Here is a 20,619-nt window from a genome sequence, read left to right as displayed (position 1 = left end):
ATACACAGAGCCACCATCTCCAGCAGCTCATACCAGAATGCGTGCATTCACACGTTTTTGGTAAACAGAAGACACCACATTAGAAGTCTGCCACTCATGGTCTAGTGGACAGCATCACTGCGTCTAGATCATAGGGTTGTGGGTTTCATTCCTGGCTGGGTCAGAAATTTTCTTCACTCATGGACTGGGTGTCTGTGTTGTCCTAATTACTTCATCTCATCTTCTTCACAAAAATGCCCAAGTCACTGAAGTGGCAAGACTTGCACCAGGCCACCAAACGACCTCACATGAGGTCTCCCAGTCAATAATGTGACCACTTAATTCACCACATTAGAAACAAAGTGTTTTGGAATTGCCATTGCTGTGTGTCGGCCCCACCAGATGAGCCTGTGCCTGAATGGTATTAACCAATTGTTAAGATCAAATGGGGGCACTCAAAATTGACAATGTTCCCGATGCAAATGACATCTGTCAAACTGATTATATTTGCACAACTGATCCATAGCTCCAAATTCTTTAAAGAACTTAACTTCCACATATAAAACAGCTTCAAACATCTCATTACTTTACAAATGAGTTAATGTGTTAAATATTTGACATTAAACATGTAAAACCTTGAAAACTGAAGATTCAAATCCTTAATAACATTGCTTTAATTAATTTCAGATTATTCATCCATGGACTAATGGAAAGGTCAAAATCAAATATGGTAAATCAAAAAAGTGATAACCCCCATACACAGGCTGGTCTGCAACAATGTGAAAAGCTTATAAGGATGTTGCACAGGGGGTTGTGGTGAGAAATAATCATTAAGAAAAAATTCAATATGTTACATTGTTTCAAGTTATGCAGCATTGAGTTTAGCTTATCAGGTCGTCATGCACGTGCATGCTAAAATGCAGTAGACATCTGTGAGTTACTACTTACTCAAATGTTCATTACCAGTTAAAATATGCCTTTTTCAGGACTGATAAATTTAAGCTATGTGAGCAACAGGTATGTTTGTTCGGTTTAAAGAAATCAAATGAAGAACAAGTTTGGCAGCACTGTCTCCGACAGGCTGCTTGAATTTGGGCATACAATGACTTGATTGGCTAACCTCAATGCAAAATAACTCTGAAATGACACAAAATATAAAATTGTTTTCTTAGCAAATGTCTTCCACGAGTAGTGTGTGTGTTGGGGCGGGACACTACGAACATAGTGTGTGGATATACAAGGTGAGAATGTGAGCCTCGTAGGAGGTGTGCACGAGATAGTCCCTGCAGTCACACTATCGTCAGATGGATAGAGCGTCTGCCATGTAAGCATGTCCGAAAAGAACAGACACCATATCCATATAAATATTTAATACATGACTTTCTGTGTTAAACCTTTTGCAATAAGATATAACTTCCTGTGAGTTGAGGATACACAACATGCAACTGGAACTGGATAACTGTTGTAGCTGCTTAAGAATACATATGGCAGACTGCCATTCATGGTGAGTTCTGCACTTCCAGGATTAATCCTGACATGCTGAGCACTCAAAGTGCTCTTTACTACAGCAATCACTGGTTCAGCTCTTCAACTGAAGCTTTCTTTTTGTGAATTTTCTTTCACACCCAAAACTAGATTATCATGTTTTTCGTTTTGTCCTCCAACAAATGATAATATTTTTGTCCTACCAATTGTGTGTTGGCTACAGATAAGCGGGTAACACATTTTGAGCCAGTAAAATATTCTGATACTACCATCATAACAGTTTCTACAGAGCTCCACCAGCAATGCATTCAATCCATAGCAATCCCCTTCCTTCGTCTCCTAAATTCAATGACCAATCTTCCTCTTACGGGCAGCAGCATTGTGAAACTATAAACCAGAGAGTCTTGGGAAATTGTAGGCTTAGTTATTTGAATAGGCATGGCACTCTGTCAGTTTTGATTGTGAAATCTGTGGTTATTCTAATTAGTTGTATCAGGTGGAGCTTATGGAAGACAGGTATTCCATACCGATGCATTAATATGTTTGAATAAATGCAATTAGTAATAATGGATGAGCCCTTGTGATGAGCACTTAGGCTGTATTGCTGGAGTGCTTATTCTTCTTTAGAAATTGTTGGGATTAAACACTGGCACAAAGTGAAACATGCATGAAAGAAATACAAGTTGACGACAATACAAAAACTGACCCACAAAAAGTACTCTGCAGATTCATGGTAACAGGCAATTCTGCCCAAAATGCATACCTTGTTAACCAATCACATACACTACCTGATCAAAAGTACCCAGACAACCCTAAATAATGCAACGGCAGAATGGATTGATCAGGGAATCTCAGTGACTTTGAACATGGACTACACCTGAGTAACAAATAAATCTGGGACAAAGCAACTCTTCTAAAGTTGCTGTTGGTGATATGACTATGAATGGAAATGATAAGGTACAACACCAGCTAAACCAAGACTATGCAGAGTTTGTGCCAGTACCTAATGGTTACTGCTAGTGTGGATGCTCTTCCCAAACAGCATCTCATCCAAGCAAATCAGTTGCATCTTTACTTGTGGTTACTTGTACTTTAGGTACTTGGGCTAAGCATGGGTCTGTTTAAAAAGAACGGCTCGATGTACTCATAGGGTTGAGAGCTGTGAATGTCTGCGCTTTCATGAATTGCAGCTAACTAGCTGCAATTAATAACCTATGGCTGTGTGATCCTGCAGTCAAATACTTTATGCATTGGCTAGGACTGAGATTTGGATAATTGAATAACAAGGGTTATATTCTAATGTCTATAATTGTTGTAGATGACAGAGAATTATACTGAATAGTGTTTATTAAAGAAAGAACATCTCATATAATTCAGTTAAGATACAGACAGTAAATATTCTTATCAAATGCAGTAAAGTTACGTTAAGAGCATTAAGAGAATGGTAGCAAAATCCCTAAACTATATAGTTATCAAAGACTCGCAAAAACTAAGTCCAAGCAAGTCTGCCTTCTTCCAGCACTCGACAGAGAGTGTCCAGAAAATTTCCCTTGAGAGCTTTACTTCGAAAATCCCCCCAACTCCAGCAGTGTTCTGCCACTGTCCTTCTGCCACTGTCCAACTCTCATTGGCTGAAGGCTATTCCCACCAAAAAATACATCGTCCTTAAGCTCTACAGAAATAATCTAATTTAAGTTGACCACTCTCCCACTCTAAACTAATATATTACAACAACATTCAAATAAAAGAAGTTTTACAAATATTCTGTTACACTCAGATAATTTACAATAAATGTGAGTAATAGTCTGCACATAAATAAATAGGTCAGTATTCTTCCAAAAGTATGCTCACGTTAAATGACAAAGAATTGCCCTTATATTTTGTGAAAGTGATTGGCAAAGTAGTAAACTGTTCATTAAATAACTACGCAAGTATAGCAATATGTTAGGTACTGATATTGAGTTCATTTGTTGTGTGATTATGGAGAATGTGATGTTCTGACTCATTTGCATAATGAAAAAGATATAAAAGATGGTCAATAAATAAAATAGAAACAGATACATAGCTTTCAGGGATGATAGCTATAGTACAATACTGTCACCTGAGATGTCATTTGTTGTAATTACATGAAGTGAAGTGATTAAAAGTTGTTAATTCAGATGTTTACTGATTGAAAATATTAACTTCTTTAGTTTTAAAGATATTGAAATACTGTTGTGTTATTGGATGCTCCTCATTTTTCTGAGACAGCAAATTTATTCAAATTTTCATTAATATTTGATGTGAGTTATTGTCAAATCTCAAAGGACTGTAACATAGCCATCTTCAAGATTCTCTGACACACTGCCATTTCTTGGAGCATCTCCTGCATAAAGCCCATACGAGGAACAGCCATTCAAATTCCCAGCTTCAGGATTTTCCTCATTTGTGGCAACTCTGCTGGTCTTTGTAGCTGGATATGCTCGTACCAGTCACCTAGCCGTAACATCCACGGAATGCCCCGAGACCTGAGCTTGCTAGCGTTCAGCTTCATCTTAGCTTGTACCAGTTCTAGGCAGCCGATTAGCTCACCTAAATATGAGTAATGTTACAAGTACATGTACTTACAGACAGGAACCTTTGTGCATTGTAGAGGGTGGCTGTAAAAATATCATGGTGAGTCAGTGTAAGGAATCACTCACAATTTCTACAGTCCTACCAGCAGTCCATGTAGCATAATAATTGTCTGTAGGGAGTCAAAAAGAATGGGGTACAATGATCGAGCAGCTACTTCTGTAGTCAATACAAAGGGATGTTTGAGCTGTTGTAAAGAGTGATGCCACCGGAGAATGGATGACTTTAAACAAGTGATTTGGAGTGATGAACAACCTATAACTTGTTGCAATCCAACAAATGGATTTATGTTTGGCAAATGCCTGGAGGAAGTTACCTGCCATAATGAGTAGTTTCAACAGTGAAGTATGCAACAGGTGGTGTTACGCTATGGAGTTTTTTCTGTGGTTAGCATATGGACTTATAATTGTGCTTAAAAACATACTAAATACAAAAGGATATGAACACATTTTACAGTGTTGAGTGCTATGTACAGTAGAGGAACAGTCTGGAGACAATTACAGTATCAGCAAGATGATGCACCCTGTCATAAAGCAGCATCTGTGAGGCAATGGTTTCTAGATATTAATATTCCTGAAATGGGTGGCTTGTTCACGGTCCTGATCTGAATCCAATGGAGCACGTTCAAGATGTCTTAGAATGTTGGTGGTGGTCCAAACCTATTGGTGTAAAATACCTGGGCATTTTTAAGTTGGAGCAAATACCCAAAATTCAAAAATGCCCCAGCATTTATGCATTTTATAGTTTAATTGATAAGCATTGCTTACAATTAAATTTTAAGCTGATATTTTCTATTGGAAAAGCTGTGCTTCAACACAGCTTCTTCAGTAATTGGGTGACCAAGTTGAAAAAAACTGCTAGAGTTTTAGGGGAGAGTTACTAGTGGAATAAATTGGACTATAAACATAACTTTTTAGATATATTTTTCGCACATGGAATGTTTCCCTCTATTATAATTTTACATCTTTAATTAGATCAATTGTTTGGGTAGTACACAATAAAAAAAAAGAAAATGACAATCAAGTTTAAAAGTAATTTTTGAAATAAAGTATAGTTTATATTTAGTAGCTAGCCTTTAGCTAGTATTTTTACTTGTACTATACGACTGGGTGGGGGGGGGGACCACATTGCTGTTCCCAATTACTTTACCTAATTCAAGCACTTTTTCCAAATTCTGAGTGAACTTGAAACACTTTTTGATATGCTTTTCCGTTTTGTTGGAATGTGACTATTTGTATTCCTTAAAACAATATTTACAATATACTCCTTTCCCTTTTAAATTTGAAAAGTTCAAAACAGGTCCTTTTTCTTAACCATCTTGCAGCTGTTCAGTAGCCTACTATCCATAATATTTACTTAGAATAACTGGAATTAGAGTAAAGACAGTTATCCATAATGATCTTAGTGATGTGTCACATAATGATTCCAATTCCACAACTCCAAGCATCGTGTATTCTCTTGGAATCGACTCGTATCAGAATTGAATGATTCCAGTGTCTTGGGCATCAATTATTTGTTATTAAATCTTTCTTATGTTAGTGTTCCCATTTCACCTTCACAGTCATGTGAAAGTACATAAAGAAAGTAGCACAATAGAAAACTATAGTGTCTCAAATGACGCTACATCTAACAATAAACTTCTTTTTCCACGGAAACTGTATAACATTTAAGAATGCATTTATCATCAAGAAATACACTCCAGCTGTTTGATACATTCAGTAATAATTTTACTATCAATGACCATTCTTCATTAATATTCAGAGATTTGACAGGGATTATAAAGTGTGTTACATTACAAAGTGACAACCTAAGGACAATGGTTTTTGTACCACCTTACCACTAAACAGCTTTTCAACACTGTGTGTGTGTGTGTGTGTGTGTGTGTGTGTGTGTGTGTGTGTGGGTGGGTGGGTGGGTGGGTGGGTGGGTGGGTGGGTGGGCGCGCGCGTGTGCGCTTGCGCTTGCACTTGTGAATACAACAGAGAGAGGCTGAGAGTGAAGAGGAGAACTGGTAAAAATAAAAAGGACATTATAAATGATAAGCAGCTGTCAGAGCAACACCCATCTTTCCTTCAAATGGCATGCTTTAAAAAAAAAAAAAAAGAGGGAGCAGGGGCTTCTCTCCTTTCCTTTCGTTCTCAGTAATAGATGCATATAAAGAAAGACACTTCTCTCTTCTTTCCTTTGTTCTTACTGATAGATACAATTGTAAACATTTACTAACTTTTAATATCAGGAATATCTTCCCATTCCCCTATTTTAGTTGGTACATTATACATTATAGCAGTAAAAACTTTAAAAAAGTAAAACTTTAAAAAAGTACTTTCTTCATAAATGCCCAGAGTTTGGGCATTTAAAACTACTTTCCAATTCCTGGGCAGATGCTCATTCACAAATGTCCTGCCCATTGGGACTTTGCCCAGCCCACATCACTATCTGGACTCCAGCATCCAACATAACTAATTGTCTGCTTTCAGCTCCTGATGCCATTCCTCCATTGATATTCAGAAACCTCACTGAAACTGTCTCAAACTGGACACACCCCATATTAATATCCACTAATAGATGTCCACATACTTTAGATCAGATGGTATATTTTATATCAGTTCAAGATGCTAAAATGCTTCAAACTGTTAGCACAAATGTGACTATACACGCCAACAGTAGCTCTACAACAAGGTCCAGGAGCTGACCCAAGAAGAGAGAATGAAACTCAACATGAGAGTCAATCTGCGGTGTGGGGAAGAAGGAGAGAGGCAAGGGGGGGGGGGGGGGGGGGGGAAGAGACTTCAAATGCTGTGTAGGGGTGAGCAGAGAGATAAAACAAATGCGTCTAGCGTGAATGACTGACACTAGAACACGAAAACAGAGCATGGCATGAGGCGAAGCCCAGAAATGAGGAAACTAAAATCAACGAACTGATGGGCCAGGACTATCGCCACTGACAGGTAAACACCTGAGCCAATGGCTCTGTCATATGATGCTTTGCGAGCACCCTCCATGACTGTGTTGTCTACTTTTCCACTGCGATAGACACATTAGTTCATCTGCATCCAACTTTATGTCCATTGGTGGGGATACTAAATTCCTCCCCCAAGGAAAGGCCGTTTGGGGCTGAAAAATGCCTGGCCTCGGCCACGACCAGATGCAAAACCCGAGAGTGCATGAGATTCCTCAGCAGAAGACCAACCACCACAAGAGACAATACTGATGCAGATAGCTCTGCCAGAGGGGCAGAAGATTATGATGGATGGGGGAGGAAGGAACCGAGCCAAATTTCAGGGTTGCACATTGGCTAGCTCAGTTGGCACGCCAGCTTGCAATGAGAGGTAGGACAGTGGAAGGCATGCGGTGGGAGAGGCACTCAGCCACAGTGGTGCATACTGCCACAATTGTCCCCCAACGGACCAACACCGTTGCAAAAATCCCCATTGCCTGGTCAGCTTGGAGCGGAGGCTGCAGGAGTCCCACAGGTCAGGCAACAGGAGTCCCACAGGTCACAGGCACAGCTCATTAGAATGACAAGTCAACTCCTCCCAACAAACTTCCATCACAAACATATGCAAATCTTTTGTGGCCCATCACTACATCTGGCAGCCCGCCTTGCTGTCAGCTGGAAGACCAGGCTCACATGGCAGCCCAGTAAGGAAATCAAGGTGGGCTGCAACAGTCTAGGACATGTGACTCAAGGCGCAACAAATCCAAAAGACCCCACAGCAGGCACCCACGCAAATGAACACTTTGCTAGACTGCACACATTAACCAATGTCAGCCAGTGCATGGCAACAAAACTAGATAGTGCATCATCACAGGACAAGGCAGAGACATACTTCTTCACATGAAAACATGAGGACTGCAGCAGTCAACACCGTGGAGAACAATTTGGCAAAATGTAGAAAATGTGACGAAGCAACCACCAACAACTATATGCTACTCAAAAAGTTCCCCCCAAAGTTAATGTGCACCCTGTCCCTAGGGTGCACAGGAACTAGTCACGGGGAAAACTGACACATCAGAGCAGTCTGATTCTGTGCACAGATCCACAGGCATGGACAAGGTGTTCACTATCATGGTTGATTGTCAGCCAGCAGACAAGACGCCACACAAAAGCCTTCATACTAGATGTACCCCTCAGTCCAATGAGTGCGGCAACTGGAATGCGCAAGGATACAATGCTGAAGGGATGATCACTCAACAGCCTGGCTCCTCCATGGCAAGCACGAGGACTCCATGGACAACTTTGAGTTGATCCCACAGAAAAAAAAAGTGTACTCAGGCCATTCCGTTTGGACTGCTCACAGGATTTTCCTGTGTCAGTGACCATGACCTCCCCCGTGCCATCAAAGGAAAATCCTGTGATGTCTGCTGCAAGGCATTGTACAAAGAAAAAACTAGATCCTCAGCCTCCTATTGATTGAAATTTGGGTAGATACTGTCCGATAACTGCAACAGCACATCTGCATTTGCATGATGGGTGCTGGACCGGTAATGAATGTCATAACTATAATTACTGAGAAAAAGAGCATACCTCTACAACCAGTGCACAGTCCAATATGGTAGCTTAGAGCAAGTACCAAATAAGGAAACCAGGAACTTGAGGTCAGTGGTAAGTGCCCTGTAGGGTGATTTTTCCAAACCGTGTGCAAACTCTAGGAATAGATCAGTGATAGGATATAGAACAAAAAAGGTCTAATGAACTTATGTCCAGGAAAGCATGTTTTCCTTGCTAGAGACCATTTATTGAATCATATTTTGTTACAGAGACTGCAGTCTAATACGCACTGTACAGTGTGACCACAGTTACAGTATGCATGGTTTCCTCCTAGAAGGTCGTACGGTTCCTCATAGGTCATGCTCTAGCACCCTCTCCTGCCATAGTTATTTGTAATGTTGTGTCCGATTCACTTCCCTTGCCAACTCACCTTTTAGTGGATGTGACACAGCATTGTACACAATGGTTCTGTGTTCAAATCAAGAGCTTGCTGACATGGTGTTTACTTACAGAAAAGCCAATGGCAACAGGTGGCCTACTGTAAGGTTTTATCAGGAGACCTATCCCTGCTGACAACAACCACAGCACTTAATGTTTGCAACAGAGTTTCACCATTATTCTGAAACAGGGTTGTTTCAGGAAGAAGGAAATCATGAAGGACATACTCAAAATATTTAGACACCAGACTTGAAGGAAAATGTGATTAACACTGTGGAAGGTGACCGCCGTGTCAGTACCAGGCAGTTGGCCCACCAGTACAGAGTAACACAGACGGCCGTGTGGAACATTCTCCATGACAATTGTCACTAGTCTTATCACATACAGCATGTGCAGGGCTTACTAGTGACAGGCTTTCCACGTCAGAAGTAGTTTTGTCATTGGTTTTTTCACCAGGCAACCACGATTCTGGGATTTGTCAATCATCCTATTTACAGATGAGGCCACCTTTACACAGAGTGGTATCTTCAACTTTCATAACAGCTGTGACAGCAAATCATCAGCATCAGTGCAACCAGAATGTGTGGGCCAGGATAATTGGCAACAATACTTTGGGACCAGTCTTCTTTCCATGTCACTTAACAGGCCAGAACCATGGGCATTTCTTGCAGGTGACTTTGGCTCCCCTGCTGGAAGAAGTACCATTGATGATTCAAAGGGTTATGTGGCTGCTACATGATGGTGCTCCAGCACACTTTGACTTTAACATTTAGACACATCTCAGTCATGTCTTCTCTGGTTGATGGGTCAGACGAGGGGGTCCAGTTGCGTGGCCTGCTTGTTCACTGGATCTCGATCCATGCAGTTTCTGGTTATAGAGACATCTTAAAAGTATCATGTATGCAAAGCTCATTCCAGATGTGGAGACACTGGTGCAGTTTATTGATGTCGTCTTTGACACTGTTCAGATGCAGCCCATCCGATATGAACATGTGAGACAGAAAATGCTGTGGCGCCTAAGTGTATGCGTTAAGGCACATGGCAACCATTTTCAACACTTACTGTAACTGTGGCTACATGGTAAAATGCGTATTAGACCACAGTCTCTAACAACGTATGATTGAATAAATGGTCTCTAGTATGGAAACTATGCATTTCCAGACATCAATTCGTTAGACCTTTTTTGTTTCATATCCTCTCATTGATCAATATCTAGACTCCTTTCCCACCTGCGAGTAGTCATGTTGAGCCTTGGAAAGCATGTTGAAACCTAACTGCTTTGTGCCTTCTGCATACCAATGGGATAGAACTGCACCAATATCATATGGAGTGCATTGGCAAACAGGGAGCAGACAACAAACACTGCAGACCACATGTGCCTGATGGCTTTTTGATGAAGCCATTTAAGAAGATGACAAATGTGCACAGCCTGGGGAATAAACTTAGCATAATAGGAAATCTTGCCCACAAAGGACTGGAGCTGCTTCAGGTTCTTGGGTGCTGCCTGGTTGACTATGGCTTTAACATGAGTCAGGGATAAGACCATCTTCGCTAAGCAAGTCCCAAAAAATAAACCTTAAAGGAGAGAAAACTGCATTTGTCCAGTTTGCAACAAAAGTCATTCTCCATCCTGCAGATATAAAAAATGTCCCTCTCATGTAGAACCTGCTACCCAGATGCCACAGCGTTAGTTAACGCAAAGAGCAAAACACTGAATTGAATGCTCCAAATACCGTTAATAGATTAAACCGGTAAAGCTCGAATGTGACATTGAGCACCAATAAATTCTAAGAAGCTGCATCCAGTGACAAGTGCAGGCATGCACTGTGCAAGTCGATACAGGATAAATACTGGCCCCTGGACAATTTTGCCAACACTTCTGCCCATGGAATCAGATACAAATCCACTACATGTCTGTTTAAACCACTGTGCAGCTGCACAGTGCTGCCTAGTTTCTGAGCTACCACTAAAAGTTTGTGGTGGGGTGGGGGGTGTTGACTTGATGAAATAGGAGAAATGACACTGGGGTCCTGCCAGTGCTACAATCTGGCCTTGCCCTTATCACATGCACAGTGAAGGGAATGAGGCAGGAGATGACAAAATTTAGGTATCGTCAATGGCAGGAGGGAGGTACGTGCCTCAGAATTTTCTGCCCGATCCAAAGAATTTTCAAACAGCTGGTTGAACAAGATAGTAAGAAGTCCAATCATGAAAGAGGACTGATTGAGACACTAAATGTACTTTGTTAACTACCTGGAAGCCAAATAACAAAAATGCGTCCAACCAAAACTATTTTCACCAATGGTGAATTTACCACTAACAACATAAGTTACTACTCCACAATATTATAATGTGCAGAGATTGAGAATTGTCCCCTCAAAGGAATGCACTGATTACTGTAGGACACAATCTGACATAGTGGCTTTTGCCATGCAGTGCAGCCCAAGAACCTAAGATAATTACGCTGGCCATCACTCCCATGTCTACCTAAAACTTAATTGCTTAGAGCCTCTACCAACATAAGCAGAGTACAATGGGACATGCTTAGGGGTGTCAGAGACAACTTCCAAGGACAGGAAGAACATTGGTCCTTCGATGACTGGACCACAGTTTACCAGCTGTCACAAAACACTGCCAAATGGCCTATTTTTCAGCATACTCCAAACGTGGTCTTCTCGTGTTGGCTGTCCCATCAAACATGCACAGAATGACATTCACGTCCCAAACGGGAATCATGATGCTTCGACTAATAAGTAATGGTCAACCACAACACGGGCTGCGCTCATCACTGCACTCGGAACTGTCAATAGTGTTAACACACAGGGTCTCATTGGAAAGCGAGGCCACCTAGATCATTCCACGGGGTACCAGGGGCCATTTACCATGCACACCTAACTTCGCAACCTGCCACTCATTAGCATGTATGTCCCTTCCTGCTCCAGTAAGTTCATGTGATTCCACATAGTAACTTCAGCTAAAGACGAGTTGGACACAGTCAATGCCATAGTTTGGACCTTCCGGTCAGGTGTTAACCAGACTGTTTCTCTTCCTGCAGTTGTGAGTTCATATGAGTCCACAATCTAAGCAACTTCAGCTAAAAATGGACTGGACAAGATCAGTGCTGTAGTTTGGACCTCCAGGTCAGGTGTTAGCCAGATTGTAACCCTAATTAGCAAGTCTAAATATGATAAAGCACATTGTATACACTAAAAGCAATATTGTCACAAAGACCTTGCACGTTGATAATACATGCTCCGTATGACTGCCCAGGGCGCTTGTGCTGTTGGTTAAACTGTAACTGTGCTGCCACCAGTTGATTTTTATGACCAAAACACTGAGTGAACAAGTAATAAAAAAAGCATCAAAGGTAGGTTTCTCAGAGTGAATAGAGGGCATGAAATTCTGCACAATCCTGCACTGCTGCACAATAACAACCAGATCAACGATATGCCTTGCCTGGCAGTGCAGAAAGAAATGGTGTAGGTAAATCTCCCTCTTTTACACAAGCTTGTCACAGCTAGTGAATCGTGCTAGAGGTGAGAAAGCTTCTCTGCCAGTGCCTGGCCTGCTATCAGGGTAGCACGAGTAGGGAGCAATTCCACATTCCATGTGAGTAGTTCTTGCAACTGCTCATGCTGTAACTTTTGATGCTGCTCCTGGAGGTGCAACATATGCATACGAGCATTCTCTGATGCCACTTTATATCTGCACATGGCATTGCAACATTACAAACCATCACTGTCAGCACAAATGTAACTATATAAGTTGATAGTGGCTTGACAACAACACCCAGGTGCTGAACCCAGAAGAGGGAATGAAACTTGACATGTGGGTCAATCTACATGGTAGCAGAGTGTCCAAACAGTATGTACAGATGAGCAGCAAGATAAACACAAATGCAACCACAATGAATAACTGACAATAGCACACAAAAACAGTGCACAGCAAGATGCCCAAGTGGGAAGGAGCTGAAATCAACCATAATCTGCCAGGCCGGACCCATCACCAGACAGGTGAACACCTGAATCAGTGGCTCTGCCCATGCCATGCTTTACATGCACCCTATGTGACAGCATTCTATGCTATTTGCTGCAATATCCACACCAGCTCATCTGCTTCCACACTCAGTGTCTATCAACAGGGATACTAAAGTGTATACGTATTTGGAGGAGGGGGGGAGGGGGGTGTAGGATTCTAGTAGGAGTCAAGAAATGTAAATTTTAGATGTAATAAATTGTAGAATTCATAGAATTCATTTGCTTTCCTAATATTTCACAGAGTCAGTCTGTCATTTGTGTGTACCTACAATATAAAAGTAACATACTGGAAATAGAAGCAGCCATAGAAATGTTAGCAGCGTGGAGCAGCTTTGTACAATGGGAGCAAAGTCAAGGACGTGCTATAGAAAGGAGTGTAGTGGAAATGGTAGAATTTCCATTTTGAAACACAAATAATATTAATGTTGGCACTTTATGGCCAACATTTTGTAAGATACAGTATTCTTTTACACAGTTCATGAAAAACATTTACTGACACTGAATTAAAAATAATCAGTTTCTTACCATTTTCAGAATCGTGTTTATCCCAATCTCAGCCAGCAAAGTTTTTATTCCATTTGTATTATCACCTGTAACATAATTCAGTAATGGCTCTCCTTGTTCAAATGTCTCAACTAGAATGTCAGGCTGAGTAAGATTCCATATGGGCAAAGGAAATTTCACTGTTGGCGTAGATGCAAAATTTTTTGCAAATCTTTCCAAATTGTGGGCCTCAACAGTCATATCAACCTAGAAATAACACGACAAATTTATATACTTATGTAGTGATTAATGAAACCTCAATTGAAGAAGAAAGAAGATGAGGAGAAGAAAGAAGATGAGGAGAAGAAGAAGAGGAACTAAAACTCTATGATATCTACCACAGCAACATAGTATACACAAAATATTAAATGAAACATAGAAAATACATTATAGCAATAAATTGCTCTGAATAACTTAACTTTCTTTCAAACAAATTTTGTTGAATAAACTGCTATATGTAAAACTTTTGCCAATGTACATTATGTGTCACAAATTCAGAAACAGAAGAAAAATATTATGCTGAGTTGAAAGTGTACACCTCAGCAGTCATATGACACCTGTTGCTGGATAAAGGAATCCTCCAGATATATCTATGTAGTACAGGGTGAACCAGAACTCCAGTAAAAAACTGTCAGCGGTTGTTCAGGGATACCTTCTAAGTATTTTGGTATGATGGACCCAAGGTCTCCAGCAGCTCATTATAGAGCAAAAATGTAATGATTTTTTCAGTTTGTTTGCCCAGTTACATCCATTTTTGAGAAAATACCTCCATACCACTTAAAAAGCCTGTAATATGCAATCACCAAAACATACAATACAACAAACAGGATTTGGTTTCTCACTCACTATGTACAGCTTATGTGGTTGGCGTCATTGTGAAGACAGCTCAAGTTTATTTCTTTGTGACACACTTCCCATTGCATCCAATGAAACCATACACAAGATGTGTGTTTGCCAACTCTTCAGCTGTAGCTGATGTAGTACTGTGTGTGCGCGGCACACCAGGTGATGGCGATCAGTGACCAAGCTGTCCCAGGCAGCCACGTTAGGTACTTGGGGGGAGCACCATGTGGATGTTGGTGTGCACTACACTTGCTGTAGCGGCCTGACTTACATCTGCTGTAGGTGGTAAATGTAGTAACCAGTGGATTACTACACTCCTCTTTCCTTGCATATTTAAAGGCCATACAAACATAGAATTTCTTCTAAGGAACAGGAGTTGTCAAGGAAAAATTTTTTCAATTTATTTTTAAAGTTTACTGTGCTGTCTGTTAGACATTTTACATCACGGGCCTTTAAATATGTCTGCTTGTGTCTGTGTATGTGCGGATGGATGTGTGTGTGTGTGTGTGTGTGTGTGTGTGTGTGTGTGTGTGTGTGTGCGCGAGTGTACACCTGTCCTTTTTTTCCCACTAAGGGAAGTCTTTCCGCTCCGGGGATTGGAATGACTCGTTACCCTCTCCCTTAAAACCCACATCCTTTCGTCTTTCCCTCTCCTTCCTGAAGAAGCAACCATCGGTTGCGAAAGCTAGTAATTCTGTGTGTGTGTTTGTGTGTTTTGTTCATTGTGCCTGTCTGCCGGTGCTTTCCCGCTTGGTAAGTCTTGGAATCTTTGTTTTTAAAATATATATATCCTTCACACAAAAGGTGTGTATTTAACATCTGTATTTAACATCTGTATTTAACATCTGAGAATTAATGATATTCATCGATATATTGCATAGTTGTTAATCAGAAGGGAACTTCCGAAAGACTGGATACGAACCTGCATTTAATAATCCAAGAGCTCCATTACTTATTCGGAAGGTTAAACTTAATCAAAGCCAAATATCCGCTTGATCTGAGGTTTCCCGACTGATTATACAATGCTCCCAAAATTACGAGGCATTTTATTTGTACAGATTAGCAGACTGCCGCAAAGCACGACCCTGCAGAGAAGAAGAATCATCGCCTGATTTCATTCTAACAGGTAAATTTCTGAATCATTTTGAGTGACTGAGCTATGACTGTGTTTCCTATCATGAATGATTGATTGCTCGAACGAATTGAGAACTACATAGATAGGAGGAAAAATTACAACCTTTTACACATTACAAACATACGAACATAGAATTTCTTCTAAGGAACAGGAGTTGTCAAGGAAAAATTTTTTCAATTTATTTTTAAAGTTTACTGTGCTGTCTGTTAGACATTTTACATCATGGGGTAAGTGGTCAAAAATTTTTGTTGTAGCATTGTGCACCCATTTGTGTGCTAAAGACAACTTTAATGTTGAGTAATGAATGTCATTTTTTCTTCTAATATTGTAATTAAGTACCTCATTGTTCTACTGAACTGTAGTGAATTATTTACAACAGATTTTCATGAGGGAAAAAATAAAATGTGAAGCAGTAGTCAGAATGTCCAACCCCTTAAACAGATGCCTACAAGATGATCGTGGGTGAGCACCACATATTATTCTTACAGCACATTTTTGGGCAATGAAGACCTTCTTTCTTAAAGATGAGTTACCCCACAACATTATTTCATATGACATTACTGAATGAAAATAAGCAAAATATTTCAACTTACTGATTTCTCTCTCCCCAAAATTTGCTATGATTTGAAGTGCAAAAGTGGTTAAACTAAGTTGTTCTAGGAGTTATAAAATGTGTTGTTTTTTTTCCAATTTAAATTCTCATCAATCTGGACCCATAAGGATTTTGAAGTTTCCACCCTATGTATTATTTCATCACCATGCATTCCCCTAGAGGTGCAGAACTGAATGTGATGTATCTTTGTGAAATTCAGGGTGAGACCATTCGCAGAAAACAAGCCAATGGCACTTTTGAGAAAATAGTTCACCTTCCTTCCATTTCTGTATGTATACTGGGAGTGATTACAACACTTGTGTCACCTGCAAAAAGAACTAATTCTGCTTGTTTTACATTAGACAGTGGATCATTTACATATATGAGGAACAATGGTGGACATACGATTGAGCCTTGGGGAACACCATATGTGATTTCTTCCCGGTCAGAATTATGTCCCTGGATTCTGTTGGTTGAATTACTACTAAGAACAACTTTCTGCATTCTTTTGGTTAGATATGACATGATCCAATGCCTGGCTATACCATCAATCCCATAAAACTTCGATTTATCTACAAGTATATTATGATTCACACAATTGAATGCCTTGAATAGGTCACAGAAAATACATACCGGTGCTATTTTGTTATTTAATACTTGTAATATCTGGTGTGTGAACATGTTAATGGCATTATCAGTAGAGCAACCCTTCTGAAACCCAAACTGTGATTTGCTGAGGATATTATTGCCAAATAGAGATACTATTCTAGAATGCATCAGCTTCTCAAAAATTTTGGAAAACAATGTCATCAGTGAAAAAGGTTGGTAGTTACTGACGTCAACAACAGAGTTAAGGCAATATGGAATACAGTGAAGCAAGAGGCAGGACACATAAAGAAGAGATACTGCAAGCTGTGATGAATAACCAGAATTTTGTGAGAAATACGTTCTGTTTGAATCCCAACACTCAGAAAAGGTTTTATACAGAGAGATTTCTGCTATAAAAGCAATAAAATCTCCCTTATTTTATCCTGTAAAAAAGTATTAACAAACTGCACCCCTCTTGTGAATTCTTAACATGGATTATACTTTAGAATATGGAAAATTTTATCAGTATCACATCTTAATACAGTATATTCACAACAGCTGGACACACAATCTCGTAAGGGTGGCAAACTATAATGCACTCATTACCAAGCTGTTTACCAACAAATAAGTGTTGGATAAGTTGTTTCAGGTTATAATACGACCCACACACAAAAATAAATAAACAGAAAGACCATGCGGGAAGAAGTGTCATGACAGTTCCACTTGGGCAGCTGTGGTGAGTGCATGGCAGCTGTTGAGTGCTGTTGTCACAGGCTGAGAAAATCAGAAGTCCAACAGAGTGCATGCCGAGCAAAGTTGTCATGTTGCTGGCCTAGCAAAGTTGTCATGTTGCTGTTTTAACAGTGATAAGCAAAATTGTCATGTCACCACAACAGGCAAGGGCAGATGTGGTGGAAAATCAGGGATGGCTAAATCGGCATGGACCCCTCTGAGGTCCTGCCCATAGAATGAACCAAGCAACCAACCGACAGGTGAACAACCCAAAAATACTTGGCCGAAGAACTGGGCATCTCCTTTGAGGAAAACTTCCATGACTTGTCTTATTCCTGCTACACCCACACAGAAGATAAACCGCAGCAGACAAATGAACCTCTGGTCATTGTGCAAAACACGTGAGACTCTTTCAGACTTGTTGCCCTCAATGAAGATGCCCAGTTCTTCTGCTCACCTATTGTAGCATCAGTCGGCCACTTGGTGCATTCCGTGGCCAGCACCTCAGACAGGTCATGTCAATTTAGCCATCTACAGTCTACACTGGACACAACAGTAAAGATTCAATGGAGTCTACAAGCAAGCATGATGGTATAGCAACACAGGAGTTCAACATTTCATGTCTGGACTACAGCACTTCGATGGATGTGTGAATGGCATTGTATGTCTGGAAGACTCTCAAGACCCACCTCGACAACTACAGTGCACCAAAAAAGCTAGGAAAGAAGACGCAAGAGAAGAAGATACAACAATCAAGGCTCTCCTTAGGGACTGAGCTGAGTGAGTGATAAAGAAAAGGGCTGTTCCTCACAAGGTTTGGAGATGTAGCTGTGAAGCAACTCAACCAGGCCAATAAGAAGAGATCGCTGCTGTTCATCTTCGCTGTAAATAACTGAGAACCATCATCAGGACAAAGAAGCAGATGCAATCTTTGGCTAAATAAGCTGCTGAGCTTCCACGTACAGATGGAGTCTCTTCCTTCAGAACTTGACATGAAGCTAAAGTTCCTGAAGTGTCAACAAGAGAGAGAAATGGCAAAATATTGCCACAAGCAGGAAGTACATGTAGTGTGTGCTGTCAATCAAGTTAGTTGCGCCTGCACTCTGAACAAAGAAGACCAATCACAATGTGACCACCATGGCAGTCAGCATGTCACAAGTTGGCACAGCTGCAAGGCCTTCTCAGACTGTGGCAATGCTAGTGAAACAAATCAACAGGAGAAGACTGTCCAGGTGAACTCAGAAAACATTGATAAAGCCATGAAGTAACGAAAGAGGAGAAAGGGATGCAGCAAGGCCATTGCCTCGCATTCAGAGCAGGTCAGAGTCAAGCCAATAGCAGCCTCACCTCCTGCGCTACCAGCAGGGCTCCTCCCCACCAGTGAGAGTGGTACGGGCGAAGGCCACCTGTGTGGTGCAGAGTGGACACAGTTTGCACTGGCGTGCCTTGAGGAGGAAGACACCATAGTGGCAAAAAACAGTCCAACAGCCAGTCATGTGACACATGACTGGTGCACCTCCGTTATCATCCTGCAGTAAACTGAGAGGCTATACAGGGTGATGCTCCCCGCCGAGATGGAGGCTGCCTGCCTCAAGCTGAGAGGACTACCATTAGCAGCCACAACTGGAGTCTTGAGCAGTGTAAACACTGCGCACGTGAACGTCATGACAGCCACCAACAATGAGGACCCCCCCCCCCCCCCAACCCCCACACCGCACCCCCTCCCCCCCCCCCCCAAAAAAAAAAAATCACTAGGGAATGCAGACGAACAAAGTGGGTGACCAAAATGCATGCCTAGAGACGTCTAGCAAACGACTGAGCCATAAATAAGTGCATCATAAGATACAACAAAGAGTTAGCAAGAAGTAGATACAAAAAAACAAAGAAAAGCCCAGCTTTGTCCAGGTTTTTAGGAGCTCTCTCGGTGCTTAAGGTGAATGCCAGAACTGTCCCCAACACCCTCCATTTTCTCAGCTAGCAGAAAGAAATCCACCCCAAATCCTAGTACATATAAACGATTGGTAGACATGTAAATTGAAAACAAAATTAAATAAAAGACACAAAATGTATAAGAAATTAGCTGAAAACTGCAGAATTGCACTGGAACAGACCACCTTCCTCCATACAAGGAAGGAGAGGAAAAAGCTAAATATAATCTCTGAAGATCATGCTTTGATGAGTATATTTAATTTACATGTCTGCAAAGTCTAATGCAGCACAAATAGAATTAATTCTTAAGTTCAGTTCCAAATAACATTATTTCAAAGATAGTCATAAGTGTCATACCTGTGCACTCATAAGATGTGTGAAATCATTCATACACTCCTCGAGACTGAGCCACTTTAAGCTCGGAAATAACCATGTAATAGAAATGGCTGCAGCTCTTAAAATAGTTAAATCTCTCCTGAAACAAATGCATGCAAAGGATGCAAATAGCATTATTTCAAAGTAAAATGTGAAATGAACTGAAATGAAACTTTTAGTCTGCTGTGTCTGTTCCTGCCATTCTTGTTCTACATGCTTTACAGCTGTCCTTCATGATGGAATTCACAAAATCTGTGAATGAATTGGTTTGTTTCATAATGAACAGCTATCTGATTAAGAAAAATTGTTCTTCTTCCACAAAGACAAGCTGATAGTGTGTCTTATTTTTGGGACATTTCTTTAAATAGTGATTTGGACACTTACACAGCTGAGGGTAAGTCTAAAAGCCATCACTTTAAAATTTATAATAATGTCTGTTAATAGTAAACATGGAGTGTTGTAGTTCTACTAAGTCTGGCAGACACAGCGACTGTAGAAGCATCATTTGTCAGTTCTGTTTTATTAAAAAGTATCAATTGCTCCTTGACACTGTCTTGCAACAAGCAGAACCATTATATTCAAATCTTTGTAGACATTCACTGTATTGACCAATGTTACAAAGTACATTATGGAGATGATAGGATTATGTATTTTTATATTGATATTTTTAGCACTTGATTGGAACTCCTCATAGATGAGTGTGATGATTAGAGTTGGTACCTTCTAGACTCACAGTTTCTTTTTTCTTTCCTTTTCTGAAGTGAACAAAAACAAGAGGAGCAAATGTGAGGTGGTAAGAGCACCAACAGATACACACTAAGAAGATATCTGCTTCAAC

At 40.6% G+C, this 20,619-nt stretch overlaps 1 protein-coding gene across 1 annotated transcript in view; it reads right to left on the bottom strand.

The window, feature by feature from the left end:
* The window catches only part of LOC126353752 (uncharacterized aarF domain-containing protein kinase 2-like), a 97,161-nt gene that overhangs the window by 24,199 nt on the left and 52,343 nt on the right, over positions 1 to 20,619 (bottom strand). Inside the window, exons 5-6 of the mRNA XM_050002806.1 lie at positions 19,764 to 19,881; positions 13,570 to 13,794 (exon numbers count right to left, since the gene is read on the bottom strand). Coding sequence (XP_049858763.1) covers positions 13,570 to 13,794; positions 19,764 to 19,881 — 343 coding nt within the window. The remainder of the gene's footprint in view (positions 1 to 13,569; positions 13,795 to 19,763; positions 19,882 to 20,619) is intronic.

The sequence above is a fragment of the Schistocerca gregaria genome, chromosome 3 (genome assembly GCF_023897955.1).
Source record: "Schistocerca gregaria isolate iqSchGreg1 chromosome 3, iqSchGreg1.2, whole genome shotgun sequence".
NCBI classification, from domain to species: Eukaryota; Metazoa; Arthropoda; class Insecta; order Orthoptera; family Acrididae; genus Schistocerca; species Schistocerca gregaria.
This window is presented reverse-complemented; position numbering and strand designations above follow the sequence as displayed.